The sequence below is a fragment of the Rhinolophus sinicus genome, chromosome 14 (assembly GCF_057876585.1).
Source record: "Rhinolophus sinicus isolate RSI-liver-muscle chromosome 14, RSI-T2T, whole genome shotgun sequence".
Classification (NCBI taxonomy): domain Eukaryota; kingdom Metazoa; phylum Chordata; class Mammalia; order Chiroptera; family Rhinolophidae; genus Rhinolophus; species Rhinolophus sinicus.
Genome location: NC_142514.1, coordinates 21,415,925 through 21,431,838, shown reverse-complemented (window position 1 = coordinate 21,431,838; position 15,914 = coordinate 21,415,925). Strand labels below are relative to the sequence as shown.

The 15,914-nt window shown below is 50.5% G+C and overlaps 2 protein-coding genes across 2 annotated transcripts in view; one reads left to right on the top strand and one right to left on the bottom strand.

The window, feature by feature from the left end:
• The window catches only part of SERINC2 (serine incorporator 2), a 48,879-nt gene extending 40,986 nt beyond the window's left edge, over positions 1–7,893 (bottom strand). Inside the window, exon 1 of the mRNA XM_088790850.1 lies at positions 7,561–7,893. Coding sequence (XP_088646976.1) covers positions 7,561–7,626 — 66 coding nt within the window. The 5' untranslated portion in view covers positions 7,627–7,893. The remainder of the gene's footprint in view (positions 1–7,560) is intronic.
• Positions 7,894–8,018: 125 nt separating this feature from the next.
• On the top strand, positions 8,019–15,684 carry FABP3 (fatty acid binding protein 3). Its single transcript, XM_088790854.1, has 4 exons — positions 8,019–8,174; positions 11,603–11,775; positions 13,683–13,784; positions 15,411–15,684. Exons 1-4 carry the CDS (start codon positions 8,102–8,104, stop codon positions 15,462–15,464), a joined length of 402 nt encoding a protein of 133 aa, XP_088646980.1. The 5' UTR covers positions 8,019–8,101; the 3' UTR covers positions 15,465–15,684.
• The last annotated feature ends 230 nt before the right edge of the window (positions 15,685–15,914 follow it).

Here is a 15,914-nt window from a genome sequence, read left to right as displayed (position 1 = left end):
TCCTAGCCACTGCGTTGTCGGTGTTGGGCCCTCCTCAGCATGATGCCCAGGTTCTTGGCGTCCCGAGCAAAAAATTGAACGAGACACAGAGGTAAAGTGGTGAAAGAGCAGTTTATTAGAAGCAAAAGTACACTCCAAAGACATACTGGTAGGAGCGGGCCTGAACAACAGAGGGCTCAAAAGGCGCCGGCTCGTGAGGACTTGGGAGTTTTTATTTCCTTCTCTTCTAGAATGGGCTACTCCTCTCTAATTGTGGGGCTGTTTGATTGATACACGTGATTGATAATGGCTGATGGTTATGGTAAACGTGGGCAAGTTTGGGTGGAGAGGGGAGATCTTTTGGGCAGTCATTTCCCGTAGACTATGTTAGACGTGCAGGAATGTTACCTGACATATCCAGGCATCTTGGAGACCCAATTCCTGTCTCTAACTGTCTGCCTCATGTCCCCCTTGAGAGACATGATCCCCATAAGTCTCTATGGGAAGTTGAGAGACAGATCTCTTCTTCTGTATCTGCTTCCTGCTGAGTGTGGCCGTTGCTCCTGCCTATTGGGGATTCACGGGACTCTCACCCTCTCTGATCTTAGACGAGGGGAAGGGGTCTCGAGGTCCGCCTGGAGGACCATGTTGACCTCTGTGGTCGGGAGGTACTGGAAGTCCTGGTGGGGCATCACTTATATCCTAACGGCCCTTAGATGAGGAGAGATAGATTTTAGTTAATAGAGTTCAAAGTGTTGGCCCAAGAAGCAGGATTCAAAGTCGTTGACACAGGGTGACTGCATGATGAAAAATTGTTCAGCTTCATGGAGCCTGGACTTTCTTCTGATGTAACTGGTCATTCAGTCGTTGGTCACCTGGGAGCGAGGCCTGGAAAGAGCACTATGATACAATGACCATAGTCAACAGACATTCATCACAAGCTTTGGGGTAATTATTTAAAGCAGGGGGTAGGAGATTTCTGTGATTCAGGTTAAAAACAATCTATTACCGATTTGAAAAATGATTATAACCCGGGATTACAGAGCCAAAACACTAGGGAAAAGAAAATTTAGTTTCTATAGTGAGAAGCCCTTTCATTTGGCCCGTATTATTTCTTCCCTGACAGCAGTGGGGTCTCACGTCTATGAGACTGTTGGGGAGTTGCGAAACTCTCACCCTACGTGGTCTAGATGTGAGAGCAGGACTTCTGGGTTAGTGTCAACAGATGGAATTGGCCAAAGCCTTGTGGGAGTGTCATGTGGAACTTGAAGGCTGTTAGGCGGGTAGAAATAAATTTTATCAGAAGGTTTGAAATACAGGGTCCAAAGATAAGGTTAAAATAATCATCAATAATGGTCCTGCCAGGGGAAGAAGCCAGGATGCCCAGCCCCAGATCTTAGACCAAGATCCCCAAGATTCACTTAATTGTTGGCGGATCCTGGAGGCTCTATGTTTTTAACTTTTGAGCAGTATCTCTGACTATCCAGACTGATGAACATAAGAACAGCAATCTTCTTTTAAAAATAAGCATAGCCCGCCTTTATCAGTGGTCAGGAGATTTAGTCCTCTGCGATTTTGAAGGACTACTGCCAAGGAATCCCATTGGTTCTGTAAAGTAATTATGCTCTTAGAAGCACCATTCAGGCTATCAGAAAGATCCTTAGATAGGCTTTGGTAGTAAGCGAGAGGAGTGGATAGTCCGGCTATGCCCATGCTTAGCCCTGTAATGACACTGAGGCCTATTAAAAGGGGAATGAATTGTATGGCCCATTTGGTTCTCATATATGTCCTCAAAGGAACAGGTAGAGATTGATTATTGGGGGCTAGGTTGATCTCTGGAGCCAGGTAGACTAAGGTATAGGCGCCGTCCAATTAGCTGGAAGGCATAGACAAGACCTAGTCCGGCAGAGGTGAAATATACCCGGGGTTCTAAGACAAAAGCAATAATGAGTAGCTCCAATAGTTCTGGGTGAATCCCCAATAGGCAGGAGCAACGGCCATACTCAGCAGGAAGCAGATACAGAAGAAGAGATCTGTCTCTCAACTTCCCATAGAGACTTATGGGGATCATGTCTCTCAAGGGGGACATGAGGCAGACAGTTAGAGACAGGAACTGGGTCTCCAAGATGCCTGGATATGTCAGGTAACATTCCTGCACGTCCAACATAGTCTACGGGAAATGACTGCCCAAAAGATCTCCCCTCTCCACCCAAACTTGCCCACGTTTACCATAACCATCAGCCATTATCAATCATGTGTATCAGTCAAACAGCCCCACAATTAGAGAGGAGTAGCCCATTCTAGAAGAGAAGGAAATAAAAACTCCAAGTCCTCACGAGCTGGCGCCTTTTGAGCCCTCTGTTGTTCAGGCCCGCTCCTACCAGTATGTCTTTGGAGTGTACTTTTGCTTCTAATAAACTGCTCTTTCACCACTTTACCTCTGTGTCTCGTTCAATTTTTTGCTCGGGACGCCAAGAACCTGGGCATCATGCTGAGGAGGGCCCAACACTGACAACGTAGTGGCTAGGATTCTCAATTTTCCTCCCCGAGGCCCGGGTTCGATCCCTGGTGTGGGAATCTAGCCCAGACTCTGCCAGGTGCAACCCCTGGTGTGAGAGCCAAGCCTGGACACTGCCGTTTTTGATCCCTGGTGTAGGAAAGTCCGGGCACTGCCCCAAGAAGGGTCCCCTCTCCAGTAACACTACCTTATCTTCCCAGAGTTCTTGTGAGGCTGGCTGGGTGGGGATTGATTGACATGTGGCTTTTTTGTTTGTTGTGTGTGTGCGCGCGCACGCGTTATAAAACAAACACATGCATAATGATGTTTTTTGAAGATGAAGAAATTGAGACCCAAAGAGATGGTCACTTGCCCAAGGTTACACAGCTGGTATGTGAGATACAGGGGCAGGATTGGAACCCAGGGGAGTCTCACTCTAGAGCCCCTAATGCTAGAGCGGTGGATAGATTCACTCATTCATTCAATATACTCATTCATTCAATATTCATTCATTCATGCCTACTATCTGCCAGGTCATCTTCTTGGTTGGAACAAGATTTCAGCAATACATTAGACCAAAGAGACAGATAAGAGAGGTTAAAGAGTTTGGGCTTTATTCTGTCAGCAGCAGGTAGGACACCTAGTTTCCCGGAAGGCAGAGATAACTACCCGTCCAACTCTGAGCTGCACCCCCTCCTGCCTGGGCAGGGAAAGCCATTGTTCTCCTTCCGGGAAGCATTCTGCCACAGGCAGCAGCTTCTCAGAAGCAAACCCGTGTTGAGTACACCTCTGTCTTTTGCCATCATTTGTTCTCTCAGACCCACAGTATCTAGAACTCTTGGGGAACAAGGAAGCGATTTCCTAGTGGCAGAAAGAACACTCCATTGCACCCACTGTGGCCGCAATCCCCCTGCATTATGAGCTCAGGGAGGTGTGGATGGAAAAGGGAAAGTAATTTCACAGGGGATCTGATCAGAAATTCCTAGCTGGGCAGGTCATGGCAGCAGTCACACCCCAGACATAGAACTGCTTTAGTAAAAGCCTTGTCTTTACCTTAATAAGCAAGCCCTGTCCATTGTCTCTATGCATCTAGGTTAACACCCCTTTGAAATGTCTCTTTTCAGACCCCTCCTTCTAAAGCCTGAGCACCTTCAAGAGAGCACATAATCTTAACTGTCCTGTAATTCGATCCGTGCCTTGCTTTCTTCCATCTTCTTGTAATCTTCCTTAACCTCAAGTGCACAAAAGAAACTGCAAACTATTATCCTTGGCAGCACTTACCTCACTTTGTTAAGTGCTTGCTTCCAGGTGTGTCTTCAATTAGGCTCAAATAAATTTTGGTAAAAATTCTCTACCGGTTTGGACATTTCTTACCTTAACAGAGGACAAGGGCGGTGCCTCTCCTATTTACCCTGGATCCCCACTGAGCGCCAGCACAGTGCTTGGCCACAGGAGGTGTTCGACTAAGATTGGTAGAATGGATGAATTATGTAAAGAGAAAGGGAGAGATGAGGAGACTTCTCTGCAGTCTCTGGATGACCTCAGTGAGAAGGAGCTATACCTGCATGCTTTTCTATCGGTTCAAGGTCTCAAAGAGCCTTGGCTCATTCTTGTGCACCTCTGGACACCTGCCCTGGGAAGGAAATCCAAAAGGGAGAAGGGAGGTGGGGGGTGGTTCCATATGTTATCTCTTTTCATCCTCACGACAGCCCTGAGAAGTAGATGGCCTTCCTCCATCTGGGAGGAAAGGAGACTCAGAAGGGGGAAGGGATCTGCTCAGGTCTCTAGCTAGTTAAGTGGCAGGCTTGGGATTTAGAGCCAGACCTCTCTCCAAAGATACTGCTTTTGAATACACCATGCACCAAGGGAGAGATTGAAGGATGTGGAGAGACCTAATGATTCTGAAGGGAACCAAAGTTTTGCTACTCTGACGCTTCCATTTTGGGATATTGATTTTAAGCTGTTTATTAAGAAACTAGACTCAGAAAGAACCTTTGACCCTCCCCCTTTTCCTACCTGAGAGATTCAAGTGGAAAGGTCTACTCCAGAAAGGGATTCTTAGGATGGCTGCCTTAGCCTAATTTGAATTAAGTGTGGTAAATAAGAGGGCTTCCGGCAGAGGCCTGTTAACTAGATACCCCTGTGTCCCATTGTTTCTGAGTTGCGTAGCAATAATTTGCCTCCAATGTATGATGTGTGATCTCCTCTTCAACTACCTATAAATTGCGCATTCTCACTTCTGAAATCTAATACCCCATGCCCCTTCTTTTCTCCTTTCCACAAAAATGTCTTACATGCCCAATATTGCCTCACTGTCTTTGGAATTTTCATACTTATGTGAATTCCCCATGCGTATGTGTTAAAATTTTATTTTCTCCTGTTAATCTGTCTGTGTTCATTTGGTTCTTGGCCCAGCTAGAAGAATTTAGAAAGTGAAAGGAAAAGCATCAATTTTTATTTAGCCCCCACAATTCCATGGCAGACAGAGACCAAGCGCCCCAACACCATCACCAGCCAAAGAGAAAATTTCCCAGTTGCAGGTACTGGGGTGGGATGGAGGCAGTCAGCATCTACAGAACTAGACCGCAAAGGGGCAAAGGAAGGGGGTCGCTATGTCCCTGGATCAGTGGAGCCTCCTGCTCAGCGTCTTTGTCCTGTACCTCTCGCATCGCTCCCTGTGCCAGCAGCACATCCCCCAGTGGAGGTGTCCAGATGGGAGGGAGGATCCAGGGAACAGCTGAAGATGCTGAGTAGGCCTCCCTCATCTCCCTCCCTATGGCCCCATGGATCACGCGGTGCTGCCAGCCCATCTCATTGGCTCTCTCCTGGTTACTCATCTCTCCTCTTCTCCATCTTTCCAGTCTGTGGTTGTCATGGAAACAGAGAACAGTGACATCAGCATAGGGTGAGGGCTGGGGAGATGCTGCTCCTGGCAGGGACTGGTCCTGCTACCTACCAGATGTTATATCCATATCTGGATTGCCAAGATCAAGAAAGGGGGGCAGGACAAGGGAAAGCGCTTACATTCCTTCCCAAATGTAGTGAGTATAACAGGCAAGGAGGATGCAGCTAATTGGAAGGATGAGGGAGAGGATGAGAAGCAGGTGGAAAAGCATAAGGTGTGGCATAGGAATCAATTTTGGTGACTCAGGTCTGAGCTGTGGTGGGGAGATGGTTGTAGGGCAGTGAGAATAGCGGGTCTCGGGTTTGTCTGGAGTTCCTCAAAACACCATGCTGTTTAACACATGGTGGCAGGGCCCAAGAGAGCAAGCAAAATGACTTTCTGGCAGCATCCCCTTCAACCCCTCCCGAAGATCTATATACCCCCTTCCTCACGGCTGCAGCAATTTCTAATCCTGTCTCAAAAATATGAAAATTGAGGATTAGAGAAGCAATCTGCCTTGGGTGGCCCAGCAGGTGATGAGCAGAGCTCAGACCAGGTGTTAGGAGTCCTGCATTCTCCACTGAGATGATAACAACAGCAGCAGCAGGAACAGCAGCAGCAGCAGAAGGGAACATTTATTAAGCATCCTATGCTCAGCATTTTAAATGCATTATCTCATTTGATCCCCCAAACACCTCTATGGGGTAAATGCTATCATTACCTCCAAGTTTAAGATGAAACTGAGACTTAGAGTGCCTTAAGTGAATTGCCCACGGCCACACAGCTAGAACTCAATGTTATGAGAATTAGAACACAGATTTATCTGCCAGCAGCTGTTAGCCCAACCCCACATCTCCATCACTGCGTTATAAGGACTAAGGAAAGAGCGAGAGCTCTTGTCCCTGGGTCTCCAGCCACTCAGTACTTGAGAGAGGACGCTGTGTGTCTAAAGGCTGTGACCTTGAGTTAGAAACCATCCCACTCCCCTCCTTGCCCCCCCTTCACCGCCCCACACTTGCTCTGGCAGTGAAGTCACCAGGGCTCCATGCCAAGCCCTGAGGCCTGTCCCTGAAGCTTTGGCAGAAATAGGCCTCTCAGTCTTCTGGCAAGTGAATCTGTCCAAAATTACCAGGACCTTGGGGGACAGAGGGCTCTTCCTCCCTGGCCTCCTTCCCAGAAAGTCAGGGGAAGGAAGGTAGGAGCCTATGTTCTCCACTTCCACGTGGGGAAACAAAGGCCCAGGAAGGAGGGTCCGCCACGCTGTATATGGCAGAGCTGGCAGGAGCCCAGGGCTACTAGGCCTGCGGCTCCTGCATATCCCCCTGGGTGAACCTCTGCTGGTTGAAGTTCAGTTGGGAATTTGCTTATCCCTCACTTCCTCCAGGAAGTCTCCCCTGAACCCCAAATCAGGACAGGCCTCCCTTTACAGTCACCATGCTAGTTTTGTATCTGCCTACCCAAAGGTGAGCTGTGTGAGTGTGTGTCTTATTATGGTTGTCTCTCCAGAGCCTAGCCCTGGGCCTGGCACAAAGTAGGTGCTTTAATGAATGGTTAAGAAATGAATGGCTCCTCTAAACTTCAGTTTGTTTACCTGTAAAACCGGGATAATAACACCACCTACCTCATGGACTTTGTTCAAAAGTCCTATGAGACCCTCAGCACACAATAAACATCAATACGAGGTGTGTCTCATCAACAGAGCTTTGTAAACTAGAACGTGCAGAAAAACCACTGGGTAGTTTCTTCAAAGGAGGCGACTGACCGCTTGCTTGCAGGCAGAGGTCAGAGAAAGGACAGCAGATGAGGGCTGCAGCAGTGGGGCAGGTGGGGGACAGAATTTCTGAAGGAGGATAAGCGGAACCGATCACAGCAAATGCCAGAGCTGTGCGTAGAGGTCAGAAAAGCCTGGAGCCTTGACAGGGTGGATGGGGAGTTGGACTGCTGGGTGGAAAGGCACATGCAGGAGACATTCCGCAGGGAGGGGAGAGCACGTGTGGAGCGGGCAGGGCTTTCGCCCCCAGCAGGTACAGGGGCAGCTCTGCCGCCCATGGTGTCCCTAGTGACTCTCCCCGCCACCGAGCAGTGGGGCGTGGCGGGAGAGCGCGGATTCTGGTGCCAACTAGACCAGGCTTGCAATCTGGGCTCCAATTCACCCTTTCATTTCCTGTGACCTTGGCAGTTCCCCTCTTGGTCTGCTCACCTGCAAAATGAGGACCAAGATGCCTGCGCCGCGAAGAGTAAGCCAGAGCTTTCCCGGCGTGGGCATCAGCCCAAGGGCGAGTTTCTTTTCTCCTCCAGTCTCTCATCTCTGCTCTAACTCCAAAATCAGGGAGGGACTGGGGGGATGGAAGGCGTCCGCGGTATGCGCCCCAGCTCGCGGGCATCGTGCCCCCAGCTGCTTCCTTCTCAGATTCCAAAGAGCGCCTTGAGGCCAGGGAAGGGAGCCGATCTTGCCAGCCCGGGATAGGGGCTCGGAGGCCCGGCATCCGCGCTGACGCAGGCGAGCAGAGCGCCACTGGCTGCCCCCTCCGCTTCGGCGGGCTGGGGGATGGGCGGCCAGCCCCTGTAGGGTAAGAGCCAGCCTGGGGCTTCCTATTTCGGGAGCGGGGGTGTGGGCCACGCCTCATCACGTGACGCAAGGGCTATTTAAAGCGGTAGCGCGGGCTAGGAGCTGCGGGTCCTGGAGTCCCTTCCACACCAGCTTTGTCGCTTCTTCTTTCTCATCCTAGCCCAGCCTCACCATGGTGGACGCCTTCGTGGGCACCTGGAAGCTAGTGGATAGCAAGAATTTCGATGACTACATGAAGTCAATCGGTGAGCGGGATGCTGGTCTGGGGAGGGGTTGGCCACGTGTCCAGACCCGCGCAGCGCTCCCTCCCTGGCTGGTACCCTGCTCGCCTGCTGCGTCCCTCCTGGTTAAGGTTGGGGGGTAAGGTTGGGCGGAAAAGATGGCAGCCTGGCCTAGGGCATGTAAGGCCTGATGGGAGGGGGCTTTCACTGAAGCTGGTGAGAGGGATTGCCAGGTAGGAAGGCGCAGGGAGGCAGATGTGCTGGTGGATTTGGGGGTAGAAAGGTGCTTTTGAGGAAGAAGGGTATATGATCTGGAGGTAGGGATAGGGTCTGGATAAAAAGAGAGCACTGACTGAAGACGGTGGGATGCTAGCCAGGGGAGGAAAAGAACAGGAGCATGGGTGGTTTAGGAATTGGAGATGTGAACAGAGAAAGGGAAAGCGGTGAACAGGGAGTATACTGTGGCCTACAGAAGTAGGAAATCCCCAGGAGGAGGGAGATGGAAGAGTGGGGAAGTGCGGTGATGGGATATGGAAAGGAGGTGGGATAGGGGCCTGCATAGTTAGCAACAACCCCTGCCTCTCCCTGCTGGGTAGGGAAAAGGATTTCCCCTGGAGGATGCCTTCTTTCCCACCAGCCAGTCTCTGACCTTGTCCTGCCGTGGTGTATAACCGGGCTTTAATCACTGCCAGTGAGCCTAGTGGTAGGGTGAGGCAAGAAGTCCCCAAACCAGCTAGAACCCAAGGCTCAAGCACTTGTTGGGGACGGGTACGGTGGAGAAAGCCACTGGACTTCCCGAGTGCAGCAAAAAGTCCTGGAGCAAGGGCCAAGACCTACTAAAGGCAGGGACGGTCTCTGGTCTAAAAGGGTGTGGTGTTGGAATGCGCAAGTGTGAAAATTCAAAGAATCTTACGGGTGAGGTCCTTGGAAACCCCTATACCTTGCCTAGTTCAACAGATGGGGAAACTGAGACACAGAGAAAGAAAGTAGAAACTTGTCATAAAAATTCCACAGCAGAGATGAAACCCTAGATTTCTAGATCTGCAACTCAGGTCAGCTCCCATATGGCCCCTGGGTTTGGGAGTGGTTGGAACTCCTTAGCTAATGACTGATCTTACCCCTTCCCCTCCTAGTATGTGCTTAGATGGAGAGGGTGATACCGTGTTTCCCCGAAAATAAGCGTCAGTTAAGATCTCAGCCAGAGGGATGCATTTAGTACGTTATGACAATGTTCCAGAAGAAGATGACATGACTGTAATTGAATAAATGTAGATTGTTGTACATGAAAAAATAAGACATCCCCTGAAAATAAGCCCTAATGGAGCAAAAATTAATATAAGACCTGGTCTTATTTTCAGGGCAACACGATACCCTTTCCTGAAATCCCCAGCTATGAGATTATCCTAGTTCCCCAGGCTGGGACAGGGAAAACTGGAATGTTGGTCATGGTGGAGTTATGTTCCATGCCTTAGTCCCAGGGAATGCTGGCTGGATTACATCAGATACCTGAGGGGGAGGGGCACTCCAGACATGGCTCACTTCTGTTCCTAACCACAAGTGTTGGCTCTGGAGGCCCCAAAGCCCCTACCTTGTGCTGGGTACTGCACCTGGACTCCAGGAAGGCAGCCATTCTTGGAGAAGCAGGGGGCCCTGGGCAGCTGTTGGGAAAGTTGGGGTGCCGAGGGTTAGCTCCTCCTCTCAAGCCTCCCACAGCAGACATTCCAGCTGAAGACCTGGGTCCCTGAAGTATGCTGCAACATGCTTACCACCATTGCCCCCACTTGGGCTAGGGGGCTGAGAGTCCATCCAACGTGCTTCTCTTGTACAAACTGAAAGGCTGAGGCCCATAGGGAGAAAAGGCCCTCCTCAGCTCTCTCAGTAAATAGCTCCAGTGTCATTTCTAAGAACTCGGTTCTTCCTAAGTCCCCTAAATTCTGTCAGCTCAGTTTCAGTCTCGGTCCCTCTCTCACTCCACAGGTTTCCTTCCTCAAACACTCCACCCCTCCAGGTAGGTCCGATGCAAACAGAACTCCTTGTGCAGTGACAAGGCCCAGCTGTCTGCTGGGGAGTGGAACTGGCCTCATTCTGACAGCAGGGGCCGAGGCCAAGTCCCTCACTGGCAGGGAGGGTGGGCCAGCCGCGGCACAGCTGCACAGGCTGCCTGTGCCCCTTGTTTTAAACCAAAGGTTCTCAGGGGGCAATGAGACCCAGCTTCGGTAATACCAGTAATTGCAGGCACATGTCACAGGAAGCCGAATGGCCCAGGAAGAGTAGTGAACAGTTCTGGAGCCTAGATTCAAATCTAGGTCAATCACTTACTCTTTGATTTTGGGCAAGTCACTTCACTCTCTGAGCCTTGTTTGTAAATTGGGGGTAATAAAACCTACCGATCATGGCTATTACGAGCATTTAAGTACAATAACCCATGGAGGGCATGGGTTAAGTACCTAGCTGCCAACAAGCACTATGTAGCCAATCACATCTGGGGACTTGACACACACCACCTCACCCCACTGGGCTGCTCCAGCCTCGCCTCTGCCCTGGAGGACAGGTCAGCATAGGCTGCTGGGGGCAGAGGGGTGGGGAAGCTATGAGGGGAGGTTGGATGCAAAAGATCGCAGGGACACACCTTAGACTTTGCTTAAGAGCTCTTTGTTCTGTACTCTCTTGCAGAACACTTAGGGTTTTGCCCAAAACCCAGGGAAGCCATGCTTGGGTCAGGAAGGGAGCCCCCACTGGGCCTTAGACTAGGAACCAGCAGACCTGGATTCGAGTTCTGACTGCACTACCACTTTAGGCCTCTCCTAAATCTGTACACTGAGACAGACATGCCTTCCGCCTACCTCCCAGATCCGGGATAAGAGGCTTTGAAGATGTCTTGTTGCCCTATATGGGGACAAGAGCACCAGGTGGTCTCATGATAAAAACTTCCAAAGGTGGAAAACGCTTATCCCTAAGGCTCTGGAAGTCCACATTTCTCTCCTTTCCCTAGTCTGTGGCTTAAAAGCTACTCAGGTGGTGCCCTGTGCTCCAGCCTGAGGAGGCAGTATAGCTGAGCCATAAAACAAATCAGATCTGTGACCCTGGGCTTCAGGGCTATCTCCGTTTTTGCATCTGTAAAGTGAAGATAATAGATTAACCCTTCAGGAAAACGCAAGGATTGAATGAGGTAACACACATCCAGTTCTTACCACACAGAAAGCACTTAATACCTTATTCTAATCTCAGCTGTCGCCATCTTCTTGCAGCATGTTTGTCTCTAAGTTCTCACCTGTCTAATGGGATCAGTAGTGTCTCTTCACCACACAGAGCTAATGGTAAGACTGCAAAGTCTTGGAACGTTCTCGTCCTCCTCTCCCTCTCACATCTAGGCCTGAGAGTTGTTCATTGAGTTCCTGGTATCCTGCTTCTCTGCTCCAGTCACATACTCATAACCTTTCCTCTGCCCTCAGGTGTGGGTTTTGCTACCAGGCAGGTGGCCAGCATGACCAAGCCTACCACCGTCATCGAAGTAAATGGGGATACTATCACCATAAAAACACACAGCACCTTCAAGAACACGGAGGTCAGCTTCAAGCTGGGGGTGGAGTTTGATGAGACAACGGCAGATGACAGGAAGGTCAAGGTGAGTCAAGGAAGTGGTCCTGGGGCATGGAGGGCGCTGAGGCTCTGAGAGAATAGGCTGCTAGTCTTGCACCCTATTATTGCCCCTTGAGGGGTAGGCCATTATGGGGGATTGAAATGAACAAGGGCCTTAAAGCCTGTACAGTGCTGGGATGGCCGAGATGCCAAAGGCATGTTTGTCCTGTCTTCTTGTTTTCCTCCATTTTGGGGAAGCATCTACTAGTTGCTTCTGGGGGTGGGTGACACAGTCAGGATATTCTGACCTCAGTGTCTACTCCAGCTCCAGCTGGGTGACCTTGCGCATGACATACAGCAATTCTGACTTTCTTCCCCCTTCCATAGATGGGGAAATGGTGTGGCCATGGCTGTGACTGTAAATGATTTAGGATCAACGCTCAGAGGTTAGGGCCCTCCACTGAATTAGCAGGTCGTCCTGGCCTCCAGCATGGGAGGCAGCTGGGGACAAGGGGTTGAGACCTACTCAGATGTTTCCTCTTCTTCAACTTCCACCTCCCCGGCTTGGCCAGTGACCCTGAGGAAGTATTTCCAATGCTGCCAGTCCACCGGCAGGAAAAGCTATATTCTGGACGGGGCATTGTCTTGGGTATGTTTGTAGTGTCTTCTGATCAAGCCTTAGTCCACCTTCTCTCAGGGAGGGAGGGGACATCTACTCCCAGTCTCACGCTTGCCACCCGGTGGGGCTGTCTTGGCAGCTTGCCTCAGGTTCCCCCGCCCCTGGGCCAGGCATGGGAGAGAGAGAACTAAGGGTGTCCCTGCAGCAGTATCCTCCCACCAGACCCTATCATTCGATCATTCAGTCCCTCGGCTATTTCCTATTTCCTAGTCCTCACTGCTGCCCCCAGGAAGGACAGGGGAGGGTATGGTTTCCTCCTGGTGGAGGAAGCTAGAGCCCAGCCCGGGACCACACGGGAGGCTGGCAGCAGCGCTAGGATGCTGCCCAAAGATGGGAACCTACCTGGGAGAGAGGAGGCTGCCCTACTACATTCCTGTACCTCTTTGGACTTCTTGAGGGGTGAGAACCCCAAGTAAACACAACAGTAGTTCTCTAGGAGGCCTAGGCTAAAACTAACCTGCTGTAAGCAGGCAAAGAAACGAGGGGAATGGGAACAAGCAGTAGGGTGGTGGCAAGGATGCACTCCCCCACCCAGCCCCAAACACATACACACAGCCTTCTCACATTCTACTGAACCCTGCTCAGTCAGGGTCCCTCAGCCTGGCCTGGGGCCCCCAAATTCCTAGAGAAGAAAGACCTGGGAGAGCTGCCAAAAGAACCAGGTGACGCAGGCTGGTAGAACTCAGAAGACTAAGTGGGCATCTGACCAGGGCTGTGGAACGCTCCAAGGGCACCCAGTCCCAGGACCTGGTAGTTGCTGCCCTCTTGTCAGCTGAAGGTGTCACATGATGTGGATAAAGAAAAGGGGTAGGAAGACAGGCCAGGAAGTTTAACAATACCTCCGCTCCTACGGGGCTTTTAGACATTATGTGATCACACTAGGCTGGAGTCTCAGAACTCCTCCTCACCAGTCCTTCCGAGGGATGTAGGTTGGTACGGCATGACCCCTATATCTTTGGGGCACCAGGGCTGTAGCATCACCTAGAACACAGCGTAAGTGCCCATCTTGAACGCTGGTGGTGCTTCTCAGAGCCAGGCTGTCTGGCCCTACCATGCTACCTGCCTCTCCCTTTGCTGAGGACAGTAGTGCAGCAGAGACGGGAAGTGCACCAGACATCCTGCGGGGCTAGGCTGCCGGTGCTGCCTGAGCGCCGGTCCTCGCACCATCATTAGTTTGGGCCAGACGCTGAGTCCTGTGGCCCAGTGACCAGACCCCATGCTGTCCCTCAATCCTGGCTCAGATCACAGCTCAGGCCTCTACCTTCTTTCCACAGTCCATTGTAACACTGGATGGAAGCAAACTTGTCCACTTGCAGAAGTGGGACGGGCAAGAAACAACACTCGTGCGGGAGCTCGTCGATGGAAAACTCATCTTGGTAAGATGGACAACTTTGGAGCCTCGTCCAGGTGGTTACTACCACTGCTCCTTCAGCCAAGCCTGTTGTAAAAAGCTAAGGTCTTCCTCCAGCAGCAATGGAAGCTGGGACAATGGAGGGTGAAGACTGGGTCGGGCTGGTGGGGATTTTCTAAGCAGTGCTTTGGAATCACATCTCAGGCCTAGGTTCAAATCTCAGCTCACAGACTGTGTAACTCTAGATGAATCATCTTCAAGTCCAACTATAAAACAGGTTAGTAACACCAACCTTGTAGGGCTGCTGGGAAGTCTGAATGAGACAGTGGACGCAGAGCACAAAGCATCACTGACACAGGAGGAATGCAGCAGCTGCTCCTCAGCCTTAGTTTCCCCCTCTGTGTTGCTGCCGTGCCTCAGCCCAGAGGTAGAAAGCAGGGCAAGATCTGATCCCAGGTCCCTAGGGAAGGCTCCTACCTCCTACCGCTTCCCCGAAAGTAAGACCTCGCCGGACAATCAGCTCTAATGCGTCTTTTGGAGCAAAAATTAATATAAGACCTGATATTATATTATACATATTAATTATATTACTATACTATATTAAATTATACCCGGTCTTATATTACAGTAAAATAAGACCGGGTCTTATACTAATTTTGCTCCAAAAGACGCATTAGAGCTGATGGTCCAAGTAGGTCTGATTTTCGGGGAAACGCGGTAGCACCGCGTTATCGCCGCCTCCTTAGGATGGTACTGCCCCATGGAAAGCCTTTGGGCAGTGACAGCACAGTCCTTCTTACCTCATTGCAGCTCCACCTCCTCTCAGTGCTTTTCATGCCTGGCCTACTGCAAGTACCTGAACATAGCTTGGGTAGGAAGTGACAACCAGGCTGGCAGTTCTGTTTAGGGACAAACTTGGGGACTTCACTTGGAGAATGCAGCCTTGACTGAACACTCCCAGACCCAGGGGCAGAGATAGTGGCCACCCGTGGTCTCTACTGCCTCTCTGCAGGGCCTCAGGTTTTGGCTCTAGCATCTTCATGGCAGAATTTTCTTGAGTCAGTGTAACCTGCTCACTGCATTCTTGCACTCACATGGAGAAAGGGTCCCTGCAGAGTTAAGAATGAGGTTCCTACCTGAGGTGGGAATGTGATATGCAGGACCAAATACTCACTGGGCATCAGACTGGTGAGACCATGGGCCTGGCTCTACGATGCTAGGTTAGATGGTGGGGGCTCAGGGCTCTGGCCCTGGGACTACCTGAAGTTAGGGAAAGAAAGTGGGTGGCCTAACATAGTCCTTCCCCGAGTCTCTGGATATTTTTATTCACCTATTGGAGTACTATGTGCTAGGACCACCTTAGGCACTTCGGAGGAACGGCGTAAGGGAAAGCAGAACACTCTGGGATCTTGACCAAGTTACTTTCTCTCTCAAAGCTCATTTTCCCAAATCTCGAAAAGAGGGATTACAATGTCTAGCTTGGTGTACGTATTGGAAAAATATATATGTAAAGTGCCTGGCACATAGTAGGTAGTCAATAAATGAAGATAATTAGGCTGAAGGCAGAGGGCTCTTCCGATCATACTGGAGAGTGCTCCCAATATGTTTTGTGCCCTCACCCCTGCCCTAATCTGACTCTCTTTCCTTCCAGACACTCACCCATGGCAGTACAGTTTGTACCCGCACTTATGAGAAAGAAGCATGACCTGTCCACTACTTCACTGACTGCTCCTCTGCCAACTGGCTACCCCTGGACTCAGCACTAGATTGCCTCATTTTTTCCTCTGGCATTTTGTATAAATCCGCCTTGGTTGGGGAAATTCTTCTGGGAATTCATCCTGGATCCAGTTCCGGTTCCCATTGTGTTTGTTTTTTTAAGTGCATCCAAAGGGTGCTCTGAGGTCAATAAAGCAAAGCCAAGGCCACCTAGTTGCCTTTTTGCCTTTGGTGACATGACTCTGAGAGTCTGTTTCCCTGTGTGTCAGAGAGTGGGCAAAAATGCCTGCCTGAAGGTCACTCAGGAAGAAGCACTGGATGAGAGACTGAAATGGATGGTCTCGGGGACAGGGTAGCTCATCACCTTACATGTACAATAAAACAGCTGTACCTACACCTTGCTTTACATTGCCTTTACCTCCTCCTATGGCCAAATGAG

What these genes read in the sequence shown, in the direction of transcription:
- FABP3 (XM_088790854.1), top strand. Translation starts at nt 8,102, where the DNA reads ATGGTGGACGCCTTCGTGGGCACCTGGAAGCTAGTGGATAGCAAGAAT. An exon ending in TGACTACATGAAGTCAATCG is followed by an intron (nt 8,175 to 11,602) that starts GTGAGCGGGATG and finishes CTCTGCCCTCAG; the next exon opens with GTGTGGGTTTTGCTACCAGG. An exon ending in TCGATGGAAAACTCATCTTG is followed by an intron (nt 13,785 to 15,410) that starts GTAAGATGGACA and finishes CTTTCCTTCCAG; the next exon opens with ACACTCACCCATGGCAGTAC.